This window comes from Periplaneta americana, chromosome 1 (genome assembly GCF_040183065.1).
Source record: "Periplaneta americana isolate PAMFEO1 chromosome 1, P.americana_PAMFEO1_priV1, whole genome shotgun sequence".
Classification (NCBI taxonomy): domain Eukaryota; kingdom Metazoa; phylum Arthropoda; class Insecta; order Blattodea; family Blattidae; genus Periplaneta; species Periplaneta americana.
Window position 1 is genome coordinate 136,687,040 of NC_091117.1, and position 23,900 is coordinate 136,710,939.

At 34.8% G+C, this 23,900-nt stretch overlaps 1 protein-coding gene across 1 annotated transcript in view; it reads left to right on the forward strand.

Annotated features, from left to right (window-relative positions):
* rl (Mitogen-activated protein kinase rl) overlaps positions 1 to 23,900 on the forward strand; it is a 536,876-nt gene that overhangs the window by 434,475 nt on the left and 78,501 nt on the right. Inside the window, exon 4 of the mRNA XM_069827948.1 lies at positions 14,498 to 14,632. Within this exon, the coding sequence (XP_069684049.1) occupies positions 14,498 to 14,632 (135 nt within the window). The remainder of the gene's footprint in view (positions 1 to 14,497; positions 14,633 to 23,900) is intronic.

Below are 23,900 nucleotides of genomic sequence, written 5' to 3' on the forward strand. Positions count from 1 at the left end.
CCGATAGGCTTATAACTTCCTGAGTAAGCGAAAATAAATATCGTTCTTCTTCTGATTCCAGACATTAAAAAACTAATAAAGTGTGCTGATTTAGAGTTCAGGATAAAAAGAAAATTTTCACCTCTGGTTTCAGTTGATGTTGAGCGGTCATTTTCTGTTTATAAAGATATTCTGCATTCAAAGAGGCAGAATCATATTGAAACATATTGAAATGTTGAATGTGATCAAATACAACACTTTCCTTATGTTGTAAAGCGATAAATATAAGCTTGTGTGTGCTACGTGTATACATGAATGTGCTGAAGTGTGTTTTCACCCTTTTGAGGGAGTAATATAGTCCTTTTTGAAGTCCTTTTTTTTATACTATATCAAATACAATACTTTCCTTATGTTGTGAAGAGATAAATGTAAGATTGTGTGTGCCATTTATATCCATGAATGTGCTGAAGTGTGTTTTGGGAAGTAATATAGTCCTTTTTCAAGTCAAGTATAACTTTCCCTTTTTTGTCCTTTTTTGATGAAAAATTTTCCCTTTAAAATCCGGTCTCTACTCTCTTTAGCATGCACCAAGTTTCGGCTGCATATGTTTAATAACTGTTCTGTATATTATCTTTTTACTATTTTGTGAAAGATTTTGTGATTTCATAAGTGGAAGTAAAGCCCTATAACATTTATATCCCTTCTGCAGTCTTTCTTTTATTTCTTCCCCTATTATATTATCTTCTGTAACTATTGATCCCAAATATTTAAAACTCTGAACTCTTTCAAAATTTTTGTTCCGAATTGATATATTATTATAATGTATCCATCTGTTCTTGTCTCTTGATGCAATCATATATTTTGTTTTCTCCATATTAACTTTTAATCCCATTTTAATACCTTCTTGTTCTAATTGTGTATAGTTTGTTTGCATTACTTGTATTGATCTACTGATTAACACTACGTGTATGCCAAAATTTGAACCATCCTGTTATAAATTGTACCACCTGGGTTGAAATCCACTTTCCTGACTACTCTTTCCAATAATATTAAATTATATTTGGGAAAGTGCATCACCTTGTCTTATCCCTCGCCTGATATCAAATTTATGAGCTAGTTCTGCTTGAAAGTTCACTTTACCTGTGTTGTCCAATAATATCTTTTGAATTAAACGAATTAATTTCCTAGGTATATAAATTGTACTAATGTCTCTATAAGGATCTTTCTGTTAATACTACGAGTTTCATAGGCTTGTTTGTAATCAATAAATAGTAGATGAAGATCCACATTATATTTATAACATTTTTCTAGGATGGTTCTCAATATAAATATCTGATTGCTAGTAGATTTCCCTTTCATAAAGCCACCTTGGTATTTTCCCACTATATTCCCCATTATTTTGGACATCCCATTAGCTATTAGCTTTGATATTATCTTACAAGCAACATTCAGAAGAGCTCTTGCTCTATAGTTTTCACACATTACTTTATTTCCTTTCTTATTTACCGGGTGGAATATAGCATTCTTCCAATCGTCTGGCATTTCTTCGTTTAACCAGATCATTTGTATTAGGTTCAAATTCTTCCCCTCCATGTTTAAATAATTCTATTATAATACCATCCTCTCCTGAAGCTTTATTATCATTCATTTGATATATCAGGTGGTTAAAATTAAACTGACGGTGTTCAGCGTGGTACGGCACGGACTTTAATGAGCATAGGAGTGTGAAACCTCGTAGATTTATTATTTTATTTTATTGAGTTATTTTACGACGCTTTATCAACAGCTTAGGTTATTTAACGTCTGAATGAGATGGTGATAATGCTGGTGAAATGAGTCCGGGGTCCAACACCGAAAGTTACCCAGCATTTGCTCATATTGGGTTGAGGGAAAACCCCGGAAAAAACTTCAACCAGGTAACTTGCCCCGACCGGGAATCGAACCCGGGCCACCCTGGTTTCGCGGTCAGACGCGCTAACCGTTACTCCACAGGTGTGGACGAAACCTCGTAGACATCCTAACTAAACAATGTGCTCGAGAATTATGCAAAAAATAATTAGTTCCAAATCTTGCCACCAGGTAAAAATATGGCGCTGTAAACATTCACAACGTACAATTGTCTGTAACTCTGACGTCAGTATGTTCTTCCGGTGGCATTGTGTTGTGTCAATTCCCTGTTGCATGTCAATTAATGGGCTGAAGAACATGATGAAGAAATTCAAAGAAACAGGTGAATTAGGCGTCGGACCAGGGAGAGGACGGCGGCCCATCACCATGGAAGTTGTTGACGAAGTTTCTGTAGCTGTAGCTGACCGTGCAGCACATGTCTCAAATTCTGCAACCAGTGCTCTAGCTGTGTCACGTGAAATGTCGCTCCCCTCATCAACAGTTTCCAAGATTTTGAGGTGCAGTTTACACTGTTATCCCTACAACATACTGTGCAACAATTGAAATCCAAGATATTCCACAACGCCGTGATTTTGTCCTTCGGTTTTTGGCACGCATGGAAGTGAATAACATGTGGCCGGGAAATATTCTGTGGACTGACGAGGCGCATTTTACTCTGGACGATGCAGTGAATACACAACTGTCGCGTATGGAGTTCGACTCCTCCACATATGCAGGAACAACCATTGCACTCAGCTTACATTACTGTTTGGTGTGGTTTCACAAGCTCCTTCATTCTTGGTCCGTTTCTCTTTGAGAAGATGACACTTCGCGGGTTTGTTAGGTGTAAAGTGATATCACGTTATAGGGATCTGCTTGTGCAACACGTGATTCCAGCTTTGCAAGAACGCAACTGTGACCACACTATTATTTTCATGAAAGATGGGGCAACACCACATGTCGCTCGCCAAGTGAAAGATTTGCTGCAAGAAACTCTCAGCATCTACCGCATAATCTCTAGGCAATTTCCAGTTGCATGGCCTTCAAGATCCCCCGACTTAAATCCATGTGACTTGATATTTGAAAGATCGTGTCTATTACGGACATATCCGGTCTCTGCCTGATCTAAAGGCTAGCATACGACGACATGTCTCTGTGATTTCACCAGATACACTGCGAGCAACTGTCGACCATGCCGTGTTACGCATGCAACATGTTGCTAAGGTGGGAACAGTATTTGTAACCATAGTTCCTAATAACGTGCCAGAACCACTGTTATCATGTGTTTGATCTTTCCTGCCTTTTTCCTGCGTCCATACCACGTTCTGACGGCTTACAGCGCCATATTTTCACCTGGCAAGACTGGAACTAATTATTTTTGGCATAATTCGCGAGTGTATTGCCTAATTAGCTTATCTACGAGGTTTCACACCCCTACGATCATTACAGTCCGTGCTGTGCCACGCTGAATACCGTCAGTTTAATTATAACCACCTTGTATTACAAGTATTTCTTCTTCTCTTGGCATCATTTGTTGTTCACCCATTTATTTGTCTGTTAATATTTCTTCACTGCCTGCAGTATTTTCCTCATTTGAATTATCTAGTAGATTACTGAACTATTCCGTCAATCTTTTTATTTCCTTTCTTAAAGTTTGCAACTCTTGTATAATATTTCTTTGTTTCTTCTTTTTCCAGTAACATTGATTTAAGGTATTCTCTCTTTTTCTTCCTTCATATCTTATTCGCTTCACTTTTTTAGTTTTATAGCTATCCGCACTTGTTCTTGTTTTCTTTTATATCCAATTTAGCCTTGCTGTGTTTCTTTCCTTAATTTTCTCTTCACATTCGTTATCAAACCACTTCTTTCTTAGAATATTCCACCGTTCTGTTACACCATCCTCTATGTCCGTTTCTATGTCTTTCATTCTTTTGTCCATCTCTTTTTGGTATATATTCGCAATCTCTCTGTTTCTAAATTTGTCAATATCATATCTTAATCTTTTAATTCCTTTAACTTGATTCTTTCTAACAATTTTCTGCGTATATTTAATCTGAACTAGAAAATGATCCGAATTGCAGCCGAGCCTCTTCTACTTTTCACGTCCAAAATATCTGATGCATGTCTACTTCGGAACTTACCTATGTTGAAATATGCATCAGTCACTTTGTATCACGTTGAGAGATCGTTCTCTGCATTTGTTTTACTTCTAAATTACAGAAAAGGGAGTATTTAGTTATAAACTTTAGAAAAACTGTTAGTTGTTCATTGTCATAATAATAATTTACTGTATATAAGCAGTTCACTGAACGAAAGTATTCCAAAAGATGACTGGATGTACTACTAGGTTTCACAACCTAAGAATGTGTTGCCTTCTTAATTTTTGTAGTGTAAAATATTACTTTATATCGATATTTGAGGAAAATGACTTATTGTCGTACATTACCATAATTGAAGACGTCCATACCTTTGGAGTAACGGTCAGCGCTTCTAGCCGCGAAACCAGGTGGCCCGGGTTCGAATCCCGGTCGGGGCAAATTACCTGGTTGAGGTTTTTTCCGGGGTTTTCCCTCAACCCAATACGAGCAAACTTTCGGTGCTGGACCCCGGACTCATTTCACCGGCATTATCACCTTCATTTCATTCAGATGCTAAATAACCTAGATGTTGATACAGCGTCCTAAAATAACCCAATAAAAAAATAAATAAATAATTGAAGACCTCCTCAGCATAAGGGTGTAACCAATAAATCTATAATACACGTTTCAGCACAAAAGAAAATAATTTCAGAGGCATATTTCGTTAGGTCTATATTTACTAGCAGAACCATTTGACTAATCAAGGATACAAGTTTATTCAGCTATTGGATGTATTAATTTAATGTTACATCCTTTTTCCGGAGAGGTCTTCCATTATAACTTAGTGCAGAATATACAAATATATACTTACTTACAAATGGCTTTTAAGGAACGCGAAGGTTCATTGTCGCCCTCACATAAGTTCGCCATCGGTCCCTATCCTGTGCAAGATTAATCCAGTCTCTATCATCATATCCCACCTTCCTCAAATCCATTTTAATATTATCCTTCCACCTACGTCTCGGCCTCCCCAAAGGTCTTTTTCTCTCCGGCTTCCCAACTAACATTCTATATGCATTTCTGGATTCGCCCATACGTGCTACATGCCCTACCCATCTCAGACGTCTGGATTTAATGTTCCTAATTATGTCAGGTGAAGAATACAATGCGTGCTGCTCTGCGTTGTGTAACTTTCTCCATTCTCCTGTAACTTCTTCCCTCTTAGCCCCAAATATTTTCCTAAAACCTTATTCTCAAACACCCTTAATCTCTGTTCCTCTCTCAAAGTGAGAGTTCAAGTTTCACAACCATAAAGAACAACCGGTAATATAACTGTTTTATAAATTCTAACTTTAAGGTTTTTTGCCAGCAGACTAGATGACAAAACTTCTCAACCGAATAATAACAGGCATTTCCCATATTTATTCTGCGTTTAATTTCCTCCCGAATGTCATTTATATTTGTTACTGTTGCTCCAAGATATTTGAATTTTTCCATCTCTGCAAAGGATAAATCTCCAATTTTTATATTTCCATTTCGTACAGTGTTCTGGTCACGAGACATAATTATTTACTTTGTCTTTTCGGGATTTACTTCCAAACCTATTGCTTTACTTGCTTCAAATAAAATTTCCGTGTTTTCCCTAATCGTTTGTGGATTTTCTCTTAACATATTCACGTCATCCGCATAGACAAGAATCTGATGTAACTCGTTCAATTCCAAACCCTGTTATCCTGAACTTTCCTAATTGCATATTCTAGAGCGAAGTTAAAAAGTAAAAGTGATAGTGCATCTTCTTACTTTAGACTGCAGTGAATTGGAAAAGCATCAGACAGAAGCTGGCCATACGGACTCTGCTGTAAGTTTCACTGAGACACATTTTAATTAATCGAATTAGTTTCATGGGAATGCCAAATTCAATAAAAATGTTATATAAAATTTATCTCTTAACCGAGTCATATGCCTTTTTGAAATCTATGAATAACTGATGTATATACTCCCATTTTTCTCCAAAATCTGTCGAATACAAAAAAATCTGATCAATAGTCGATCTATTATGCGTAAAACCGCACTGATGATCTCCAATAATTTCATCTACATATGGAATAAATCTTCTCAAAAGAATATAGGACAAAATTTTGTACGACGTCAACAGAAGTGAGATTCCTAGAAAGTTACTACAGTTAGTCTTTTCCCCCTTCTTAAAATACAAATCTATATTATACAGTAAACATGTTTGAAATTACTTATAATTTTGTATTCTTATTCCATATTTTTTTCGTTGTAAGTACACATTTCAGCATTTTAAGAGCATGGTTGCATGCATATCTTTGCATTTTTAGTGCATGAAGTTCTGCGATCTAATGATCTGACAGTGACATAGAGATGATCGTAGTGGTGTGATCTTGGCAATAATGGTGGTTGTGGCAGCGGGAGCAGTGTCGGTGGTCAGTGTGGTGGCAGTGGCAGTGGTGGTGGCGGTGTTGATTCTGGTTTTGCTGATGGCAGTGGTGGTGATGATTCTGGTTTTGCTGTTGACAGTGGTGCTGATAGTATCGTCTGCAGCTGTGACTTGATGTTGGATGTCGTAATTTACGTTTATGCATAGCATGAGAAATACTTTTTCTAATGATGTTTAGCATTTGAAAACATGTAAAATCCCATTGTACATTGGTTCAACTTGGGCTATATTTTCTTCTCGTAAATAAACACTTTGATAGAGCAGTCCAAGAAAAATAATTTCAGAACACACAAAACAGTTCTACTTTATTGCATTCCATAAATGTAATAGAGTTCTTACTTGTAAAACAAAATACATTTCAATAAATTGAACATAAAACTATAAAATGATCAGAGAGATCATTGTGAAACTTTTCTCGACGCTAACCATAAGAAACATTTAAAATATTTCGGTGAGAAGTGTCTGTTTCTATTAATCAATGCACGATACAGCAATAAAACAGTTCCGAAATACTTATAGACAAAACAATCCTGTAATGTTACTTGTAAAACAAAGACGACTTCAATAAATTTAACATTTTTCAACACCAGTCATAAAAAACATTTAAAACTTTCAGCTGAACACGTTCTGTTTAATGTAAATATATTGCATGGTATTGAATATGAAAGAATTTTTGCGTTGTTACCTATACAAAAACACTAAAGGGTATATGCTATATGTAATGCTGCTCTTATGAAATTAAATTATAATTTGAAATGTTATGTTGGTGCCTCGGAAAGCATGCAGCCTGTTCCAGAGTGGAGTTTGTTGCTTACACGCATGAATGTATTGTGCGTACTTTGTGCTCGGTTCATCCATCAATTGGAGGGTGGCTCTCAAAGCCATTAATTGTGTGTTGTCATGTTGTCGTGGCTGAAGGTTGCAAGTAGAGAGGAAAGGATAATGTATACGTATCAATTAAAACTACATGGTGAGAAGAATGCTACTAATTAATTAATGTCATTAGTGTATAATGAAGAAAAACTGATCACTTAACTGATTGAGTTTTTGTAGAATTGTCTTATAACGAGATTAAAATAATTGATGGTCTGGAGAAAGTTTTTACTGCTTGGAAAATTATGTAACGAACTTAGGAAATGCTATACAAGTAGAAAAAACTCATCTGTCAGTAAAAATGTAGATCTTAATATGGATTTATAAAATTAATTTAAAGATAAGTGAATAATAAGTCTGAATTGTAATCAAAGTATTGATCTTAAATGTTGGATTACATATACAGTAAAATCCCTGCTAACCGGCACCCATATAACCGGCAATACCAAAACAACGGCACTTTCGATTAGGCAAAAAAAAAAAGTTTAAATCTGCCACAGTGTGGGCCGTCAGTTTTTCCATATTAGGAAGTTAGCACGAACTTTCATTTTCAGTGAATATTATAACTTAAAATTATTGTTTTATTTTGTGTTGTGTGATATGTTTTAGCACGAACTTTCATTTTCAGTGAATATTCGAACCTAAAATTAGTGTATTATTTGTGTTGTGTGATGTGTTTTAATAAAGAAAATCCACACAGTTTTTATGTTTATTCAGTTATGAGCAAGTGATAGAGAAATAAGCTTCACATGGCTGCAGTTTCAACATTTTGCATCATGAAATACGAACTTTTGTTTTTTTTGTATAGATCGGTATTTATTCAATTATCCGGCAAAATCTCGTATCCGGAACTGGCGTGGTCCCTTTGGTGCCAGTTAAGAGGACTTCTACTGTATGTAAATTAAATTCTTTGGCCACCCTACCCCACTATCTTCTGGCTTATTTATCTCATGAGTGATGCCTTATTGGCGTCATTTACGAGGTTCGAACCTGTCTTCAGACAGCTGACTAAACAACAACAAACAACAATCTGCTGAACAACTCTTGATAATAGATGAAATCTCGTATCAGACTTACATGAAACAAGGTTTAGTGCCTGAAGTTTTTGATTTGTTGAAAAACTGATTAAGTCTTAAACCGAGATCTTAGATAACTTTGCATTTTCACTTACGCCATGTAGGTATTAGTTACCTCACTTATCTCTAATGGAAGAAAAACAAATGAAAACACTGTAAACATGTCAGTGGAAAATAAAAAGGAAGGTAGTATATAATATTAGTAAGCAACAGACATGAATATTACATGAATACGGAACAACATAAATTATTTAGGAGTATGGATTTATCAAGAAACGGGCAACGGTGGTACTTTATCAGATAGACGCATACAAATTTTGGTTGTCAAGGATAAAGAAGACAAAAGCAGAAGAGATTCATTGTTAATGGTCAGATTTCTTAAAAATGTATGGGAAGATAGCAGTCACAAATGACAAGTGATAAGAAGTAAGAAGAGAAGAAAATGGATTAATACATACCTATTCTGATGTGAAACATTTGTGTAAATATGGAATACCAAGCAAAAGCACATTTTGAATACATGCTTTAAAAATTTTGAAACAACCCAAATTTTATCCAATACTTGATATAATAAAATTAACAATACACTTCATGTAATGTAAGATGTATCAAATTCAGTAATATTTTCACACTCTACTGTGCGTTCAGGGAGTCGACACTCACGTCAGCTAGCTCATTTAGTGAATAAGAATTCAAACTATGTCTCTGCAAATGGAGAAGATCTATGGCTGTTATAAATGGTCGATGTTTATTTATCTCTTTATATAAAAATTTGAAGATAATTTTATGCCTATTTGTGCGACGGTAAGTCACGACTTTCCAGTATTATATTTTTAGAATTAATGTAAATGTCCCTCCTTGAGAACTACCAGTGTAGCGCAGACAGTAGCGTGTTGAACTCCGAGATCTGATGCTGCGTTTTGTATTGTATTGTATTGTATTTATTAACATTCCATGGTATTCATACATGCTTACAGTTAGAATATGGAACAAGTCAAAAAACTTAATACTATTATAAAATCTTAATTTATAGTCACAGTCTAGATGAAATATATATAGACGAGATTTACAATATAGTCTACTAGTACAACACAAAGTTTTAGTATCAATTTCATGAAGTGTCATTGAATGTCATGAATTCACCTACAGAATAGAAGGCGTGAGAAATTAAGTACTTCTTTAATTTGGCCCTAAATAATTTATGTTTTGAGTTTCATTTTTTATATCGATAGGGAGGCTATTAAAAAATTTTACTGCCATATAACACACTCCTTTTTTGATAGCACGATAGACTTGCCGATGGAGTATGAAAGTCATTTTTTTGACGTGTATTTATGCTATGAACTGTTGAATTAGTTACAAAGTTTTCACGATTACATACGAGGAAGATTATTAATGAAAAGATATACTGACAAGCCATGGGCATTATTTGTAGTTTTTTGAAAATAGCCCTACACGATTCCCTAGATTTGGCACCTACTATTATTCTAATTACTCCTTTTTGTAATAGAAATATATTGTTACTATCTGTGGAATTTCCCCATAATATTATTCCAAAACTCATTACCGAGTGGAAGTATGCAAAGTATATTGTTTTTAAGGTATTGATATTTACTATCTTTTGAATACATGTAATAGCAAAACAAGCTGAATTTAGTTTGGGGGTAATTTCTTTAATATGATTTTTCCAATTTAACACATTATCGGTTTTTAAGCCAAGAAATTTGGTTGTTGTTTCTAATAGGGATCTATTATTAATGATTGCGCTAGAAATTTGCGACGTTGAATTTGGACAGGATTTAAATTGAATTATGTTAGTTTTGTTACAATTTAATACTAATTTATTGACTGAGAACCAGTCACATATTTTGAAGAGAATTCCCTCTGTTGAAGATTGGAATGTGTTGGAGTTATTGGCTGTAATTACTATACTTGTGTCATATGCAAACAATATGTGATGACCTACATCTTTTATTAGGGGGGGGGCAAGATCATTTATAAACACTAGAAAAAGTAGGGGATCTAATATTGATCCTTGAGGAATTCCATTTGGGCTGACTACGTAGTTAGGTTTTTTCTTAGGTTTTCGTTAACTGTAGGGCGAATGTCGGTTAATCCCATGGCTAATTCTTGAACTTGTCTCTCCAAATACCATCTTGCTATCACCATTTCCACCAATAAGCAGAATAGGCCTTCAAGTCACAAAGCGTTCAGAACACAGAAAAAATGTTCCTCTTGAATTTGGCAAAAATTCGTAAAAACGCTATATCAGCTGCTTCTTATAAACAGTTAAGATGACAAGTGTATTCTGTCTGACCTTTCATTTTCAGTTATTTCAGTTCTTCATTGAAATATGTGTGGAAGAACTCGCTCAAAAGAGTCACTTATTTAAAATCTTTTCCAGTAGCGACGTAATAAAATTTTGGACACACATTAAATAATTTCTCTATTCTTTACAAAACATATCTCACATTTGCAGAATTAAAAACATGTATAGAAAAAAAAGTAATCATGTAGGTTTTTATCTCACTTGAAGTTAAATTGATCCACTGTACACTGGGCTGCACAAGAAATGCCGAGTCGAAGTCTCCCTATCGATTTGAAATCGTGTTACGAGAACTTCTCTTAGGAAACAATAGAAATAGAGATACACAGAAGGTATTGCATATAAACTCTATTAGATTTGTTTGTGCTGTAACTTTGTGATGGTTTGAGAACTGTTTCCAAACTATTCCAACCTCGCCTGTTGAGCATGATCGGTTTGAAAACTAATTTCAAACCATCCGTGATTTCAGCTGTACGAACGCATTTTCAAACTGGTTGAAACCACTGCCATCTAGATAAGTGTTTGAACTTACGACAGCAGAATCAGTTAATTAAAATATTATGATACTTCAAATTGTTGAGAGAGAGATTCTCTGCTACATGGCGGGTTACATGGAAATAATAAATTCGCTGTTTTTGTACCTAGGGATAATATGTTGAAAATAAGTTTCATTTTTGGGTCTGTCTCTTTTCTCAAATAATTCCAGCAAGCCTAACTCATCCCACTAGATATATATACCATATCGTCGTTATCACTAGAAGTGTTTGAATCAGACATCTGAAAGAACAATTACAGCCCTAAATTAGCGTAATTTCTATTTTAAAACCTTTCCGGAAAATAATTTTATTACAATTAATCTGAAAACGACTTCAGAATAATACCGCGTAAGTACACACAGTGTACGCAGTTATTTCATCATTGATGTATTTATTTTTGGTGCAATAGACATCTCTTTTTATGCACTCATATTTTATTTATCTACCCTTGTACCATGAATAAACATGTTTTTAAATTACTATCAATTTGCACAGTCTTGCTACGTAAGTACTTACGCGGCATTCTGAAGTACAGCATACTCAGCTGGTTGGCGATGTATGCAATGGAGGGGGAGAAAAACTGGCCATTCTACCCCATTATCTCCTGGCCTAGTTGTCTCATAAGTGGTATCACTTGTGAGGTTCAGACCTGTCTTCGGACAGTTGACTAAACAACAAAAAATCATAATCACAAACTGTAGATTTTGTTTTAAAAGTGAACTAAAATAAAGACATGAACTTCATCTATGATTTATATTTTATAAAGTGAATAAAAATAGCTTGACATGACGTATCCAGAGAATTAAATGTTAAAGCTATTGAATAAAAAATAATAGTGCGCTTATAACTTATGCGGTAAAACTTTAGAATAATACGCACGCTTGTATGAAGTATTACCACAGTCTAGTATATACAGTCACGAAGCTCAATACGTAGTAAATATGCATCCATAGATATTGCTAACCACTAGGATCGCTAATATCGCCACATTACAGACAATACGAAATAGTACCGGCACAGTCAGTTGTTCCTTGCACCCTCAAAACTCAAGCTTCGTGACTGTATATACTAGACTGTGGTATTACCTTCCTGAAAAATGGCAATTATACGAAGACAACAATGCCAAAATACAACTGATTATATATTTAGGGCATACTAATATAGGTTATGTTGTAAATAACATGCAGAAAACAATGACAAAATTATCTTAATGCGCATGCGTCAATGATTAGAGATTGGTTTGCACTTGATTCGCAAATCAATTCTGACTGTCAGGAATCGATTTGTAACAGTTTGACCACAGTATCTTCTCTATACTGTGGTTTGACGTTTGACATGCTGTAAGAACACATGACTATAGTCAGAAACAGTCAGAGTTTGAAGTTCGCGCTGTGCGAACAGTAAAATCCATGTGTGCATGTTCGTGACTGTTCAAACCAGCTTGGAACTGCTGTACGAAAAAAATTATTATTGCTCTATTATCATTACATATTTCAGCTTCTTCGTGTATGTCTTCAGTAAATTGTAAATAAATTATGTATGAAATAATTGTACAAACATATCTGAACTGGCTTGAATTTTCTAAAGAGTTTTTATTCCATGCAATGGAGAAATGTGTAGTTAAATGTTTCAAATTCAATTGCAGTTCTGTATTTGTATTTATAATTATTTTATATGTATATTTGTAATAAAATAGACAGTGAGGGAAGTGGGATAAAAACTAGAGGCGGTATGCTACTGCAAGATTTTCCTCTGGCATACCTCGATTTAAAAAAAGGCATACCCCTTCCTGACAACATAGACATACATTATGTATAGGCCTACAATAAATTGTTTCGTATAGCAAGTAACGCGAATCTTTGAAGCTTACGCAACACATTAAATTTCTTAATAAAATAATTTCAATTTACTTCAGCTATTTACTAGACCATTCCACACTGTCCTTTGAGACTTATCATTTAAAATAATGTTAAAGCTTCAAAGTGCCTTACTTAATTATTTATAAAAAGTGCAACAAAAAATGACACAGTCACTAAATTGGCAACAATGGCCACCACAAGCTGCAGACCACAGCCTTCTATACTTGAAATACTACCGTTGTAAACATTCCAGGGGTTGAGCTTATCAAATAAGCGTGTCTAAATACACACTGAATACAGTTCCAGAAGACTGTGGTTTAAATTTACGAAGCAAACAGATAGTACTCTTTACTGTAAAGAATGTATAAACAAATTTTTACGATCACATTTTTTCAGTGACAGTATCTCATTTTTCACTAAGGGTATGTTTTCTGGCCATAGAAACCAGTGTCGGTATTCCATACCGTCGCGTACCGTCTCACTTCCCTCACTGAAAATAGGTACTTTTTTAAAATAAAATATGAATCGTAACTGGCGGTATATATCGACTATAACAATGACAGCATCCAGGGATAATAAGGAAGGTTGTGGAATAGCATACAAACTGCAGTTTCACTATTTTCGTGTATTATTTTTATTAACGTTGTCAAATAAAAGTATATGAATAATTTAAAAGCAATTCATATTAAATAATAACGTGAAAAAGTTATAGAAGTCATATTTAACTAATCTCAGTAAAATAGCTTTCCACCTCGCCATGTTTGCTAAAGTCCTCGGAAAACTATATAATTTCGTATCGGCATTTCTTTTGCAGTCCAGTATACATTTTTACTCGTAATTGTGCTATGCAACTTTATAGCGCTGTCACATATAGATAATACGGTGTGTTTAGCTAGGCTCCCGGAATATGTGCATCAGATATGCTTGCATGGCTAGCGTAGACTGTGTTATTATCGACCCGCAACCTCCCACGTGATTAATAATAGCATACACACAATTATTGTATTTTTATTTCATAATGACTACGAAGCTGCGTTATATGAGTTGTTCGAAGTGGTGTTCTTCTGTATTCGCACATTCCCAACATCTTTTGATGAAATTATTATTCGCATACAAAGTTCTGCAGTATTTCCGTATTGCTTGCAATTTCTTATGTTATATCGTCTCTGAGGTCGTCTGTAGTTTAGAGTTTATTCGTATATACTCTATCTTTATGGAATTTTAGGGTGAAAAGTTAAAATTATTTGTTACTTTGTCTTTAATGTATTGAGCTTAATTATCTGGGTATTTTAGCAATTTATAATTCATTTAATAAGGCATTGAAACTGTTCACAATTGATATATTACAGATATATTATATTCGCTTGTAGAATATAAATAAAATATATTTGTAAGATGCATTTCCTTTCTTTCTGCCTTTAGAGACTAAGTAATGACCACATCTGCTACTTTTTGTACCAAATCCTCCGTGGGTTAAAATACATCCATTCAGCCAATGTGTTACATCGGGACCTGAAGCCCAGCAACTTGCTACTAAACACTACATGTGATCTCAAGGTAAGAACCAAACATTTATTACATAATATATAATGTTATTAATATATTGTAAAATGCTATTAAGCATAAATTTCAGTTAAGTCTGTTATACAGGGTGTTTAAAAAAAGTATCCAACATTTTAGGAGGTGCTAGTATGCATAAAAACAATAAAATAATGTCTTATAAACATGATCCTACAACATATAGGCCTACTTTCTGAGATCTGAACACTTGTTCATAGGAGGTGCTCAATGTGACGTCCATTCATGGCAATGCATTCCTCTGCCCCTCGGCGTAAAGAATCACGCACTCTTTGAAATTTGTTTTAATACGTTAATAAGAAAGTCCTGATAACGATCCCCAGTTAATCTCTGTGTTAGCATTATGGCCCTATTAACTTATCATCAAGAACGCCTTCCCATAAGTTGATTGAAAATCGGTGCTGATGCCTTGTTTCTCCAAGTGCATGAGGATTTTCATCAGTCTACACATGCTGATTACTAAAATTCACATCATCATCTCTGCTGAACCCCTCTCATATCCGCAATCAAACTTTTGTTTTCAGTATTCCTTGCGACGTATCATTATTCCATGTCAGGGTGTCAACTACGGTATGATTATCTGGTAGTCTGGTGTATTGTAGGGCAGAGAAATGTATTGCCATAAATGGACGTCACATTGAGCACCTCCTATGAACAAGTGTTCAGATCTCAGAAAGTGTGTGTTGTAGGACCCATGTTTATTAGACATTATTTTCTTGTTTTGATGCATACTACCACCTCCTTCATAAAATTGGATACTTTTTTTAATACTCTATATATTACATTATTCAATTTTCTTATTTTTACAGCATTTTGGTAGTTCATCCAAATCGAAAGTATTTCAAGTACTGTTAAAATAGATTTTCACAAAAATGCATGCTTTTTGTACTGTAATATCGAGAAGATAATTTTTGCATGCTTTCTGAAACTTTTGGATCGATTTGTTTCATATTAATTGTCTAGACGTTCATTCATCCATATAGTATGCACATGAAATATAATAAATGTAATAATTTCTATCTGGAAACCCCCTCCTCCAACCAGTATAATAAATGCTAGTTTGAAAAAGAAGAGACAAAATTGCGATTTACTCTCAGATTGACTCTTAACAACTCTTTTTTTTATCTTGAATGTTTTCTTTACGTAGATGACAGATGAAAATGCTAAACAGTATACCTCTAAATATGGTGGTGTATGAAATATTTATTGTTGTTATTATTATTATTATTATTATTATTATTATTATTATTATTATTATTATTATTATTATTATTAGTTTTCTGCCCAAGGGCAGGTCTTCAACTGCAAAGCCAGCGTTCTTTAATTTGTCCTATTTCCTGCCTTCTGTTTTGTCTCCGCATACGAACCATGTAACTTAATGTTGTCTATCATCTTGATATCTTCTTCTGCTCGAACTTTTCTCCCGTTCACCATTCTTTCCAGTGCATCCTTCAGTAGGCGGTTTCTTCTCAGCCAGTGACCCAACAAATTCCTTTTTCTCTTCCTGATCAGCTTCAGCGTTATTCTTTCTTCACCTACTGACTCTTTCGAACACAGCTTCATTTCTTATTTGTCTCTCCACTTTACACGCTCCAATCTTCTTCACATCCACATTTCAAATGCTTCTAATCGCTTCTCTTCACTTCGTCGTAATATCATGTTTCTGGCCCATACAATGCCACAATTCACACAAAAGCACTTCACTATCTGTGTCCAAAACTACTTCCGACCTGACAAATTGCGCCTTTAGCATGTTACCATTGCAACCATTCAAATCAACCAATCACGAGAGACGCGTAACCATGCTAACGGGACGGTGTTGCTCTGTCTTTGTTTACAAGTTGCACGTGCATACAATGCCCGAGATGACTTTGAGTCGGCAGGTTAGCGCTTGCATTGTGTGAATTATAAATATTGTTTAGTTTTATTATTATTATTTTACTGTATCGATAATTATTATGTTTAAATTATATTACACTTATTATCTTCGTTGTCATTGGTGGAGTGTGTGACTAGTGTGTGTTTTCTAGTTTCTGCGAGAGTTTCAAATCAGGTGTCTTGTGCCATGTCGGAAGGAAGGAAAGGCAGGCGGAGAACAAAGAATATTGTACAAAGTGTCCCGTTAAAGAGTCAAGCGCGAGAGATGGTGTGTAACGTAAGAGAATATTTTGGGAGCAAAAAATATAATGGCAGGCCTCTTTTATCTTTGGCGCAAGTCGTGATGAGAACTGCTGCTTGTGTTAAAATTAATAAGAGCAGTGTTACCGATATTGGAAAAGGCCGAGTAGATGAAGATGACGCAGAGTCATGAAGACTTGAAACTCCGGGGAAAAGGAAAAAGTGTAACAAATATAAATGCTTTCCAGAAAGATGCTTTCCTAACAATATTAGACTAAATCTTCATTGAGCTCTATACTAAAATGGAGTAAACACGGTGTGTTGAAATATCGTGCCACTTGGTTCACGCGTCGCCATGTTGGTGAGGGAATATATATATATATATATATATATATATATATATATATATATATATATATATATATCTTTCTAACACGGTTGCTGCACGATGTTACCTCCCAATTTCGTGTATACATATTGAAATTATTTATATTGTGGGTTATCATGAACTGTCTATATCAATTTAATGTGGGCTATTAATTCTCTAAACTTGGACGTAAACATCATAAATGAAATTAAGTACGTATATATAAAGTGCTCTACATTATTTCTGACTAAAAAAATACATACCAATGTAAACAGATCAAAACTAAAAACAAATGTAATGGAAGAAATCTCTTACCTCTTCTAGGCCACATATTTACATGCACTACTCCCGATCAGAAGGATAAATATTGGTTAGGAATAGTGAAGATTAAGTTAAAATAAAAGTTAAATGCGTTACAAGGAAAGTGTGCAATTATATTCATAGAGTTTTTAAACATATACTGTAGTACTGGTAGTAAACCGAAAGTTATATTTTGAAGTAGAGAGATTTATTTGTCATTAAAATTGTATAATTGTTGGCTTCACAAGTTTAATTACTATAAATAATGCCGATTTTTATGGATATATACCGGTATCTATACTTTAACCTTACAATATAAAAACCTGTTATACTTAATTGTATTTGATATAAGAGCTGAGCTTCCTATTAAAATGTATTATCTCGTTAACAGAAATACATATCAATAAAAAAGCCAAGTATAAACATAATAATTACTAAATAACGGTAAATAAGTACTAGGAGAAAATTTCAGATTTAACAAAATAACAATATACACAAAATATTACATCATACCAGTACAGCACCAAAAGGTTAATAGGTAAAAGGGTATACTTAAAAAATACGAAATATACAAACATTATGTAGAAACAGCGGTAAACTTCTGCCTAAGCAAACTAGCAGCTGCCTAGGGCCCCAACTTTGGAGGGGGCCCCAGCCAGGGAAAGTAATAATAATAGTTGTAATAATAATAATAATAATAATAATAATAGTTCTATTTTGTTGGACACTAAAACTTTCGTATGGCAATATAATCTTGTAATAAATTGTTGTTGTTAGTCCAAAGACAGGTTTCAACCTCGTAAGTGACACCATGAGGTATCACTCATGAAGCAAGTAAGCCAGGAGATAATGGGATAGGGTGGGTATTTCCTTTCCCTCTCTATTGCATACTTCACTGACTAGTAACATACTGTATTTCACTAATCAGACTTCAGATGTATACAAACAATTGGTCTTCTTCTGACACATATCGCCAAGTAGAATGTACTGGATAAAAATAGATATATACGTATCAGCCCTGATTACGTATTTGTGATCAGGGGTATCAGCCAGAACCTCAATCAGAGATAATCTTATAATTATAAATATAAAAAATGTAATTGGTACTTGTCTACTTCATTTCTAAGTCTACTTGTCTATTTTCTGAATTCAAACTACGTTAAATAAATCCTACTCTGCTAACTACTTTGAGGCTCTGAGTCTCTATGTCCGAGCTTGTTTGGAAGAATAAAGTAGGCCTATATAGTCACTTGTTTGTTACTCAGTCTTAGATACTGTTAGGAACAGTTTGATTTTAGGTACTGCCAGTACTCAAATTCGAGGGCTTAATGTGAAACTAACGTAACTAGATATTTTATTCACAACAAAATTATTAACAGATAATACGCTTATAATACACATGAACTATACCATCATGTTTTTTAGTTACGAATTGTATTATATACAAGACTGTTCGGAACTGAGTTAGGATGACAACTTGACAAAATTGCTCCCCTTTCTCTGTAAGATGTCAAGTCGGAAGTAGCCTGTGCCTTAGTTATTTTTTCATAGGTTCGCAGGAGATGCTGCTTTTTTCTATTAAAAGCTTCCTTGCTACTCTCCTTTTGATTTTCTGGCAGCAAGTCATGTTACTGCTTATAGTAGACCCCAAGTACTTGAAGCTGTCCACTTGCTCTAATGCATTTCGAATTCTCACTTTTACTTCCAATATTTTTCTTCCGATAACCATGGTCTTCGTCTTGTTGGCATGTGTCTAACCCATATTGCTCACAACTGTCATGTAGCTCCAGTAGCATATTTCTTAGTATCGTCTCCTCTTCTGCTAACAATGCCATATCAGCAACAAATTTTATGCACTTTATTCTTCTCCTTCCTACTATCACCCCTGCTATGTTCTGAAAACAGTTCTTAATTAAATCCTTCAAGTAGGCCTAGATGTTGAACAGGGTAGGTGATGAAGGGATTGTTGTTATTATTATTATTATTATTATTATTATTATTATTATTATTATTATCGTTGTTATGGTTATTATTATTATCGTTGTTATTGTTATGGTTATTATTATTATTATTATTATTATTATTATTATTCAAGGATATATTGTTCTAGTGGAATACTGCTACTGACTGTATTAGTACCTAAAGACAATTATGTGACTTACTTTTTAAAAAATTGTAATTCTAGCCAGTAGGGAGATAGAGCAAGAAACGAGACATAATTATGTGCTCTCACAAATTTACGTACTATATTACATGAAATTTGTTTGCCTGATTAGATAAGACTGTTAAGTCTCTGTTGTCGACAGCTTCAAAAAGCTAATGGTTGAGTGTTGGGCTGGAGTTTGAGATATAAGTTTAACTTATTTGTATTACCTGCTGTAGACCTCTGGAACAAGGATCAGAGCAGTAGAGAGTTCCGACAGTAAGAATCTTGTGGCTTTGGAAAAGGAAAGGATCTGTAAGAATGTGAACGTTGATAATTTAATAGACCTTTGCTTAATGCAACGATCATTTTAATTGATTTAAGATATATCTTTAAACAGTGACACTGTTTTGTTTAGCCACTCGGTTTTCATTTGCCGCGTTGCCCGCCGGTAGGAGCTTACTGTTCTCCAACCAGGAGATCAACCGTGAAAGGAATGTGCTTACTATTGCGTCATCTATTGGAACGAAGTAGATAGACGATATTACCGTTATAACGTCAGTTTAAAAACCATGCGCTCTCCTCCATATGTTATTTCCTGCATGGAGAGATTAAAAGACCAGGAGATTAACCGTGATCTAATTTTGTAACTAGGGTAGTATCAATATGTGTGATCAAAGTTATCGTTTGTGCTGTGAGAGCTAGCCAATAGAGATAAAAGTATCCACGTGTGTGACCTTATGACATCTTATGACATCAACATTCATTCACAGCATTATCCCGCTTCGTCTCAGTCCCCGAAGACTTTCTCGTGGTTGGAGTACAGTATCTGCTGCCAAGCGGCCACCTGGTCTGCCGGCACTGAAACATACAGTATACTACGTTTTCATGGAGTATTCAGATCGATCAGAGTACGATTACCGTATTGAAACTTCCATGAAAACGGAGACAAAATGATCTGAGTCTCAAGGTCGATACACCTAAAAAGTAGGATCGGATCGTATCAGTAGCGGCTGGTGTCCGAAATCCTCGGTGAGGCCTGTAGTAAGTAGTTTAAGCAGGCTACCTTCCATACAAAATGTTTATTATTGACGATACTTTATTATCATTTACATTATTACTATATTATTATTATTATTATTATTATTATTATTATTATTATTATTATTATTATTATGTCAATCTTCAAATAAGTTGCTATGCTGTGAGTTGATTTCAGTAGGCTTAACTATTTAATTTTTATAAAGCAATCAATATTATGCTCAACTGAAGAAGCATGTGTTGAAATTCCGCTGGAAATATTTTTCAGATCGCTGAAGTTTTAGTAGACACGCTGTTCTCTCTTTTCTTTTTTTTTTTTGTTTGTTTTTGTTTTGTTTTTTGACAGTAACAAGCACGACCAACAGAAAAGTTTATTTCGCACCATATTACCAAAGAACCATTTATGTTACACCAGGATGCATTGAAAGCTCGCGTTTTAAGATTATCTTATTGTGATGGCGTAGGTCTGTCTTAATTTAAAACTTTCCTTTTTTCAATATTATTTCCTATCGATAACGATACTCTAACAATGAATGTATTACAATTATCATAATTATTTCTCGTAACTCTTTCGATTTATATTTTCCCGAAACACATAACTACTGTGGACCACACGATTCCCCACTGTTATTTTATCCCAATTGACACATGAGACCGGCATTGACAAAAGACCGGGTTCTGAATGGGAGAAATGAAGGCTGATGGGTGGGCGAATACCTGCTATATAGGCCACGAAGGCACAAGAAATGTGCGATCCTGACCTCAGGAACAAATTTACTGCAAGACAGGTCTATAGACATCACACAATTTTCTACTTTTACAACTCTATACGCTTCGTTGAAATAACTAATAAAATATGTTATATACGACTAAAAACCACTAAAATTTTGAGTTTAAGGAAGCAAAGTGACTGAGGCCCGGCCTCACTTGCCTCAGCCAATCAGCCGCCACTGGTCATCGTATTCAATTCGAATTGAGTTCCATGAAAACGGGTATCGTATTCAATACGATCTCAATATGCTGAGCGCGTGATCGATCGTCATTTGTTTAATGTGTCAGCTGTTTTACCAGCGGCGAGAGCAATATGTATGTTGAAAAGGCGTGTTGTAAAATATAATATTTCGTGTTTTCCTAAAAGTCAATATTACAATCCTTCATTAACAGCCAGAATATTAAGTTTTCATGCGCCTCATTTGGAAAACGCAACATTGTTTATAGCGAATGCCTACAGAGTGACCAACATGCTAATATGTCGATGACATGTTAACCAACATAATTACTTTCTAAACTTCAGCTTCCGTACTCAGATCGTTTTCAATACGTATCGAAAATTGCATGAAAACAGGTATTGGGAGGATCGTATTAAGTGCGGAAAATGTATTCAGATCGATTTGATTACTCCATGAAAATGTAGTAGTAGTATAGGAATTTGTACTTACCCAGCTCAAAGTAGGTGTTGAAAATGTCTCCCACCAACTGCTACACACTGTTTACACCTTCTTATGAAATTGTTAATTACTTTAAGAATTGTGCTTCACTGATTGACTCGATTTCAGCTATTATATAGTCTTTAAGCTCATTTATTGTAAAACAGAAGTTATAAGTCCGCTTGTCAAGCAACAGAATTACTTACATTAAAGCGATACAGAAGTCCTGTACCTATTTCAAAAGTTAAATGAACAAGATCCCAATAAGATGTTGCATTTTTGTAATCTGATTTTAGAGAAAGTAAATTCTGAGCAAATTGATCGACATTAATTTATTTTTCTGATGAAGCTTATTTTCATTTAGATGGACACGTATCCTCACAAAATCATCTGTATTACAGTCAGGAGAAACCCAATGTTGTACTCGAAACATCTTTGTACGGTGATAAAATAGGCGGACACAGAATTATTGAGCCTATTTTCACTCAGGGCACAGTTACCAGTGAGCGTTATGTGAATGAGATCCTTGACCCATTTTTAGATGAACTGACTTACGGATAACTTTCCTTAGTTATTTCCAACAAGACTCCGCCACTGCTCATACTGCCGAGGAATCAATGAGAGAATTGCGTCGAATTTTCGGAAGGAGAATTATCAGTAAAAAATTGTGGACTCCACGAAGTCCATACTATGATTTCTATCTATGGGGAGCACTTAAAAATAAGGTTTATGCGAAAAACCCGCATACAATAAATGAGCTTAAAGGCTATATAAAAGCTGAAATAGAGTCAGTCAGTGAAGCATAACTTCTTAAAGTAATTAACAATTTCATAAGAAGGTGTCAACAGTGTGTAGCAGTTGGTGGGGGACATTTTCAACACGTACTTTGAGCTGGATAAGCACAAATCCCTGTACTATGTTTCAGTGCCGGCAGACTTGGTGGCCGCTTGGCCGCAGATAAGCTCCTAGCGGTGGGCGACAGAAAAATGAAAACCGCGCGGCTAAACAAAACAATGTCACTGTACATGTGAAAGTGTGGGTCATGTAATAACTTCACTTTCCTTTCGTGAAACATCTATACTCGACCTACAAGGAAAAAAAAAAGTTGTAACATTTTAACATGAAAGGTTTTTCTGCAGACTGTGATTTAACTCGTGGTACCATGGACACAGAAGTGTAATATGGACTTCGTACATTGTGGTTTTCCGACATGGTCCATCTCGTTCTATTCTCTGTTTAATATATCTCGAGGTTTTCCACACAGTCTGTCTCGCTCCATTTGTATAATTATTGGATAGTAGGGTGTACTCATCCTGCCTGTAGTAGTATTTAATTAATCCTTAAATCCAGCCTTATCTAAGCTAAAAATTAGATACCAAGAATAAAGACGTTTCACGCAATCAAAAGCATTTCTCAAATTTCACTAGTCAACAAGGTTTTTGTCACAAGGGTGAAAATGGTAATTTTAGATCAATTTTTGTGTGCTGATACTGGATCTAAACTTGAAAATTTTCCATCACGCACCACTTAAGAGGAAAATAGGAAATTGTGAAAAAAAAAAAAAAAAAAAAAATGAATGAATTTATCAAAGAACTCGGATATCGAACTACGAACTTTATTTAAACGGTTACACAGTATATTCATACGTTGTATAACTTATTATTGCTCAGAATATACTAGATGTGTATTTTAAGGAATAGGTTCTTTCAAATACATGAGTCTGCGTTAATAAGGCGCGTAGTGGGTGATATATACTGTATCTGTATCACTTTATTTCTTTATGACGCTAGACCGACAGAAAGCACTGAGAAAGTGGCCTTTTAGAGTGAAAGAGATTGCATTTTAGGATCA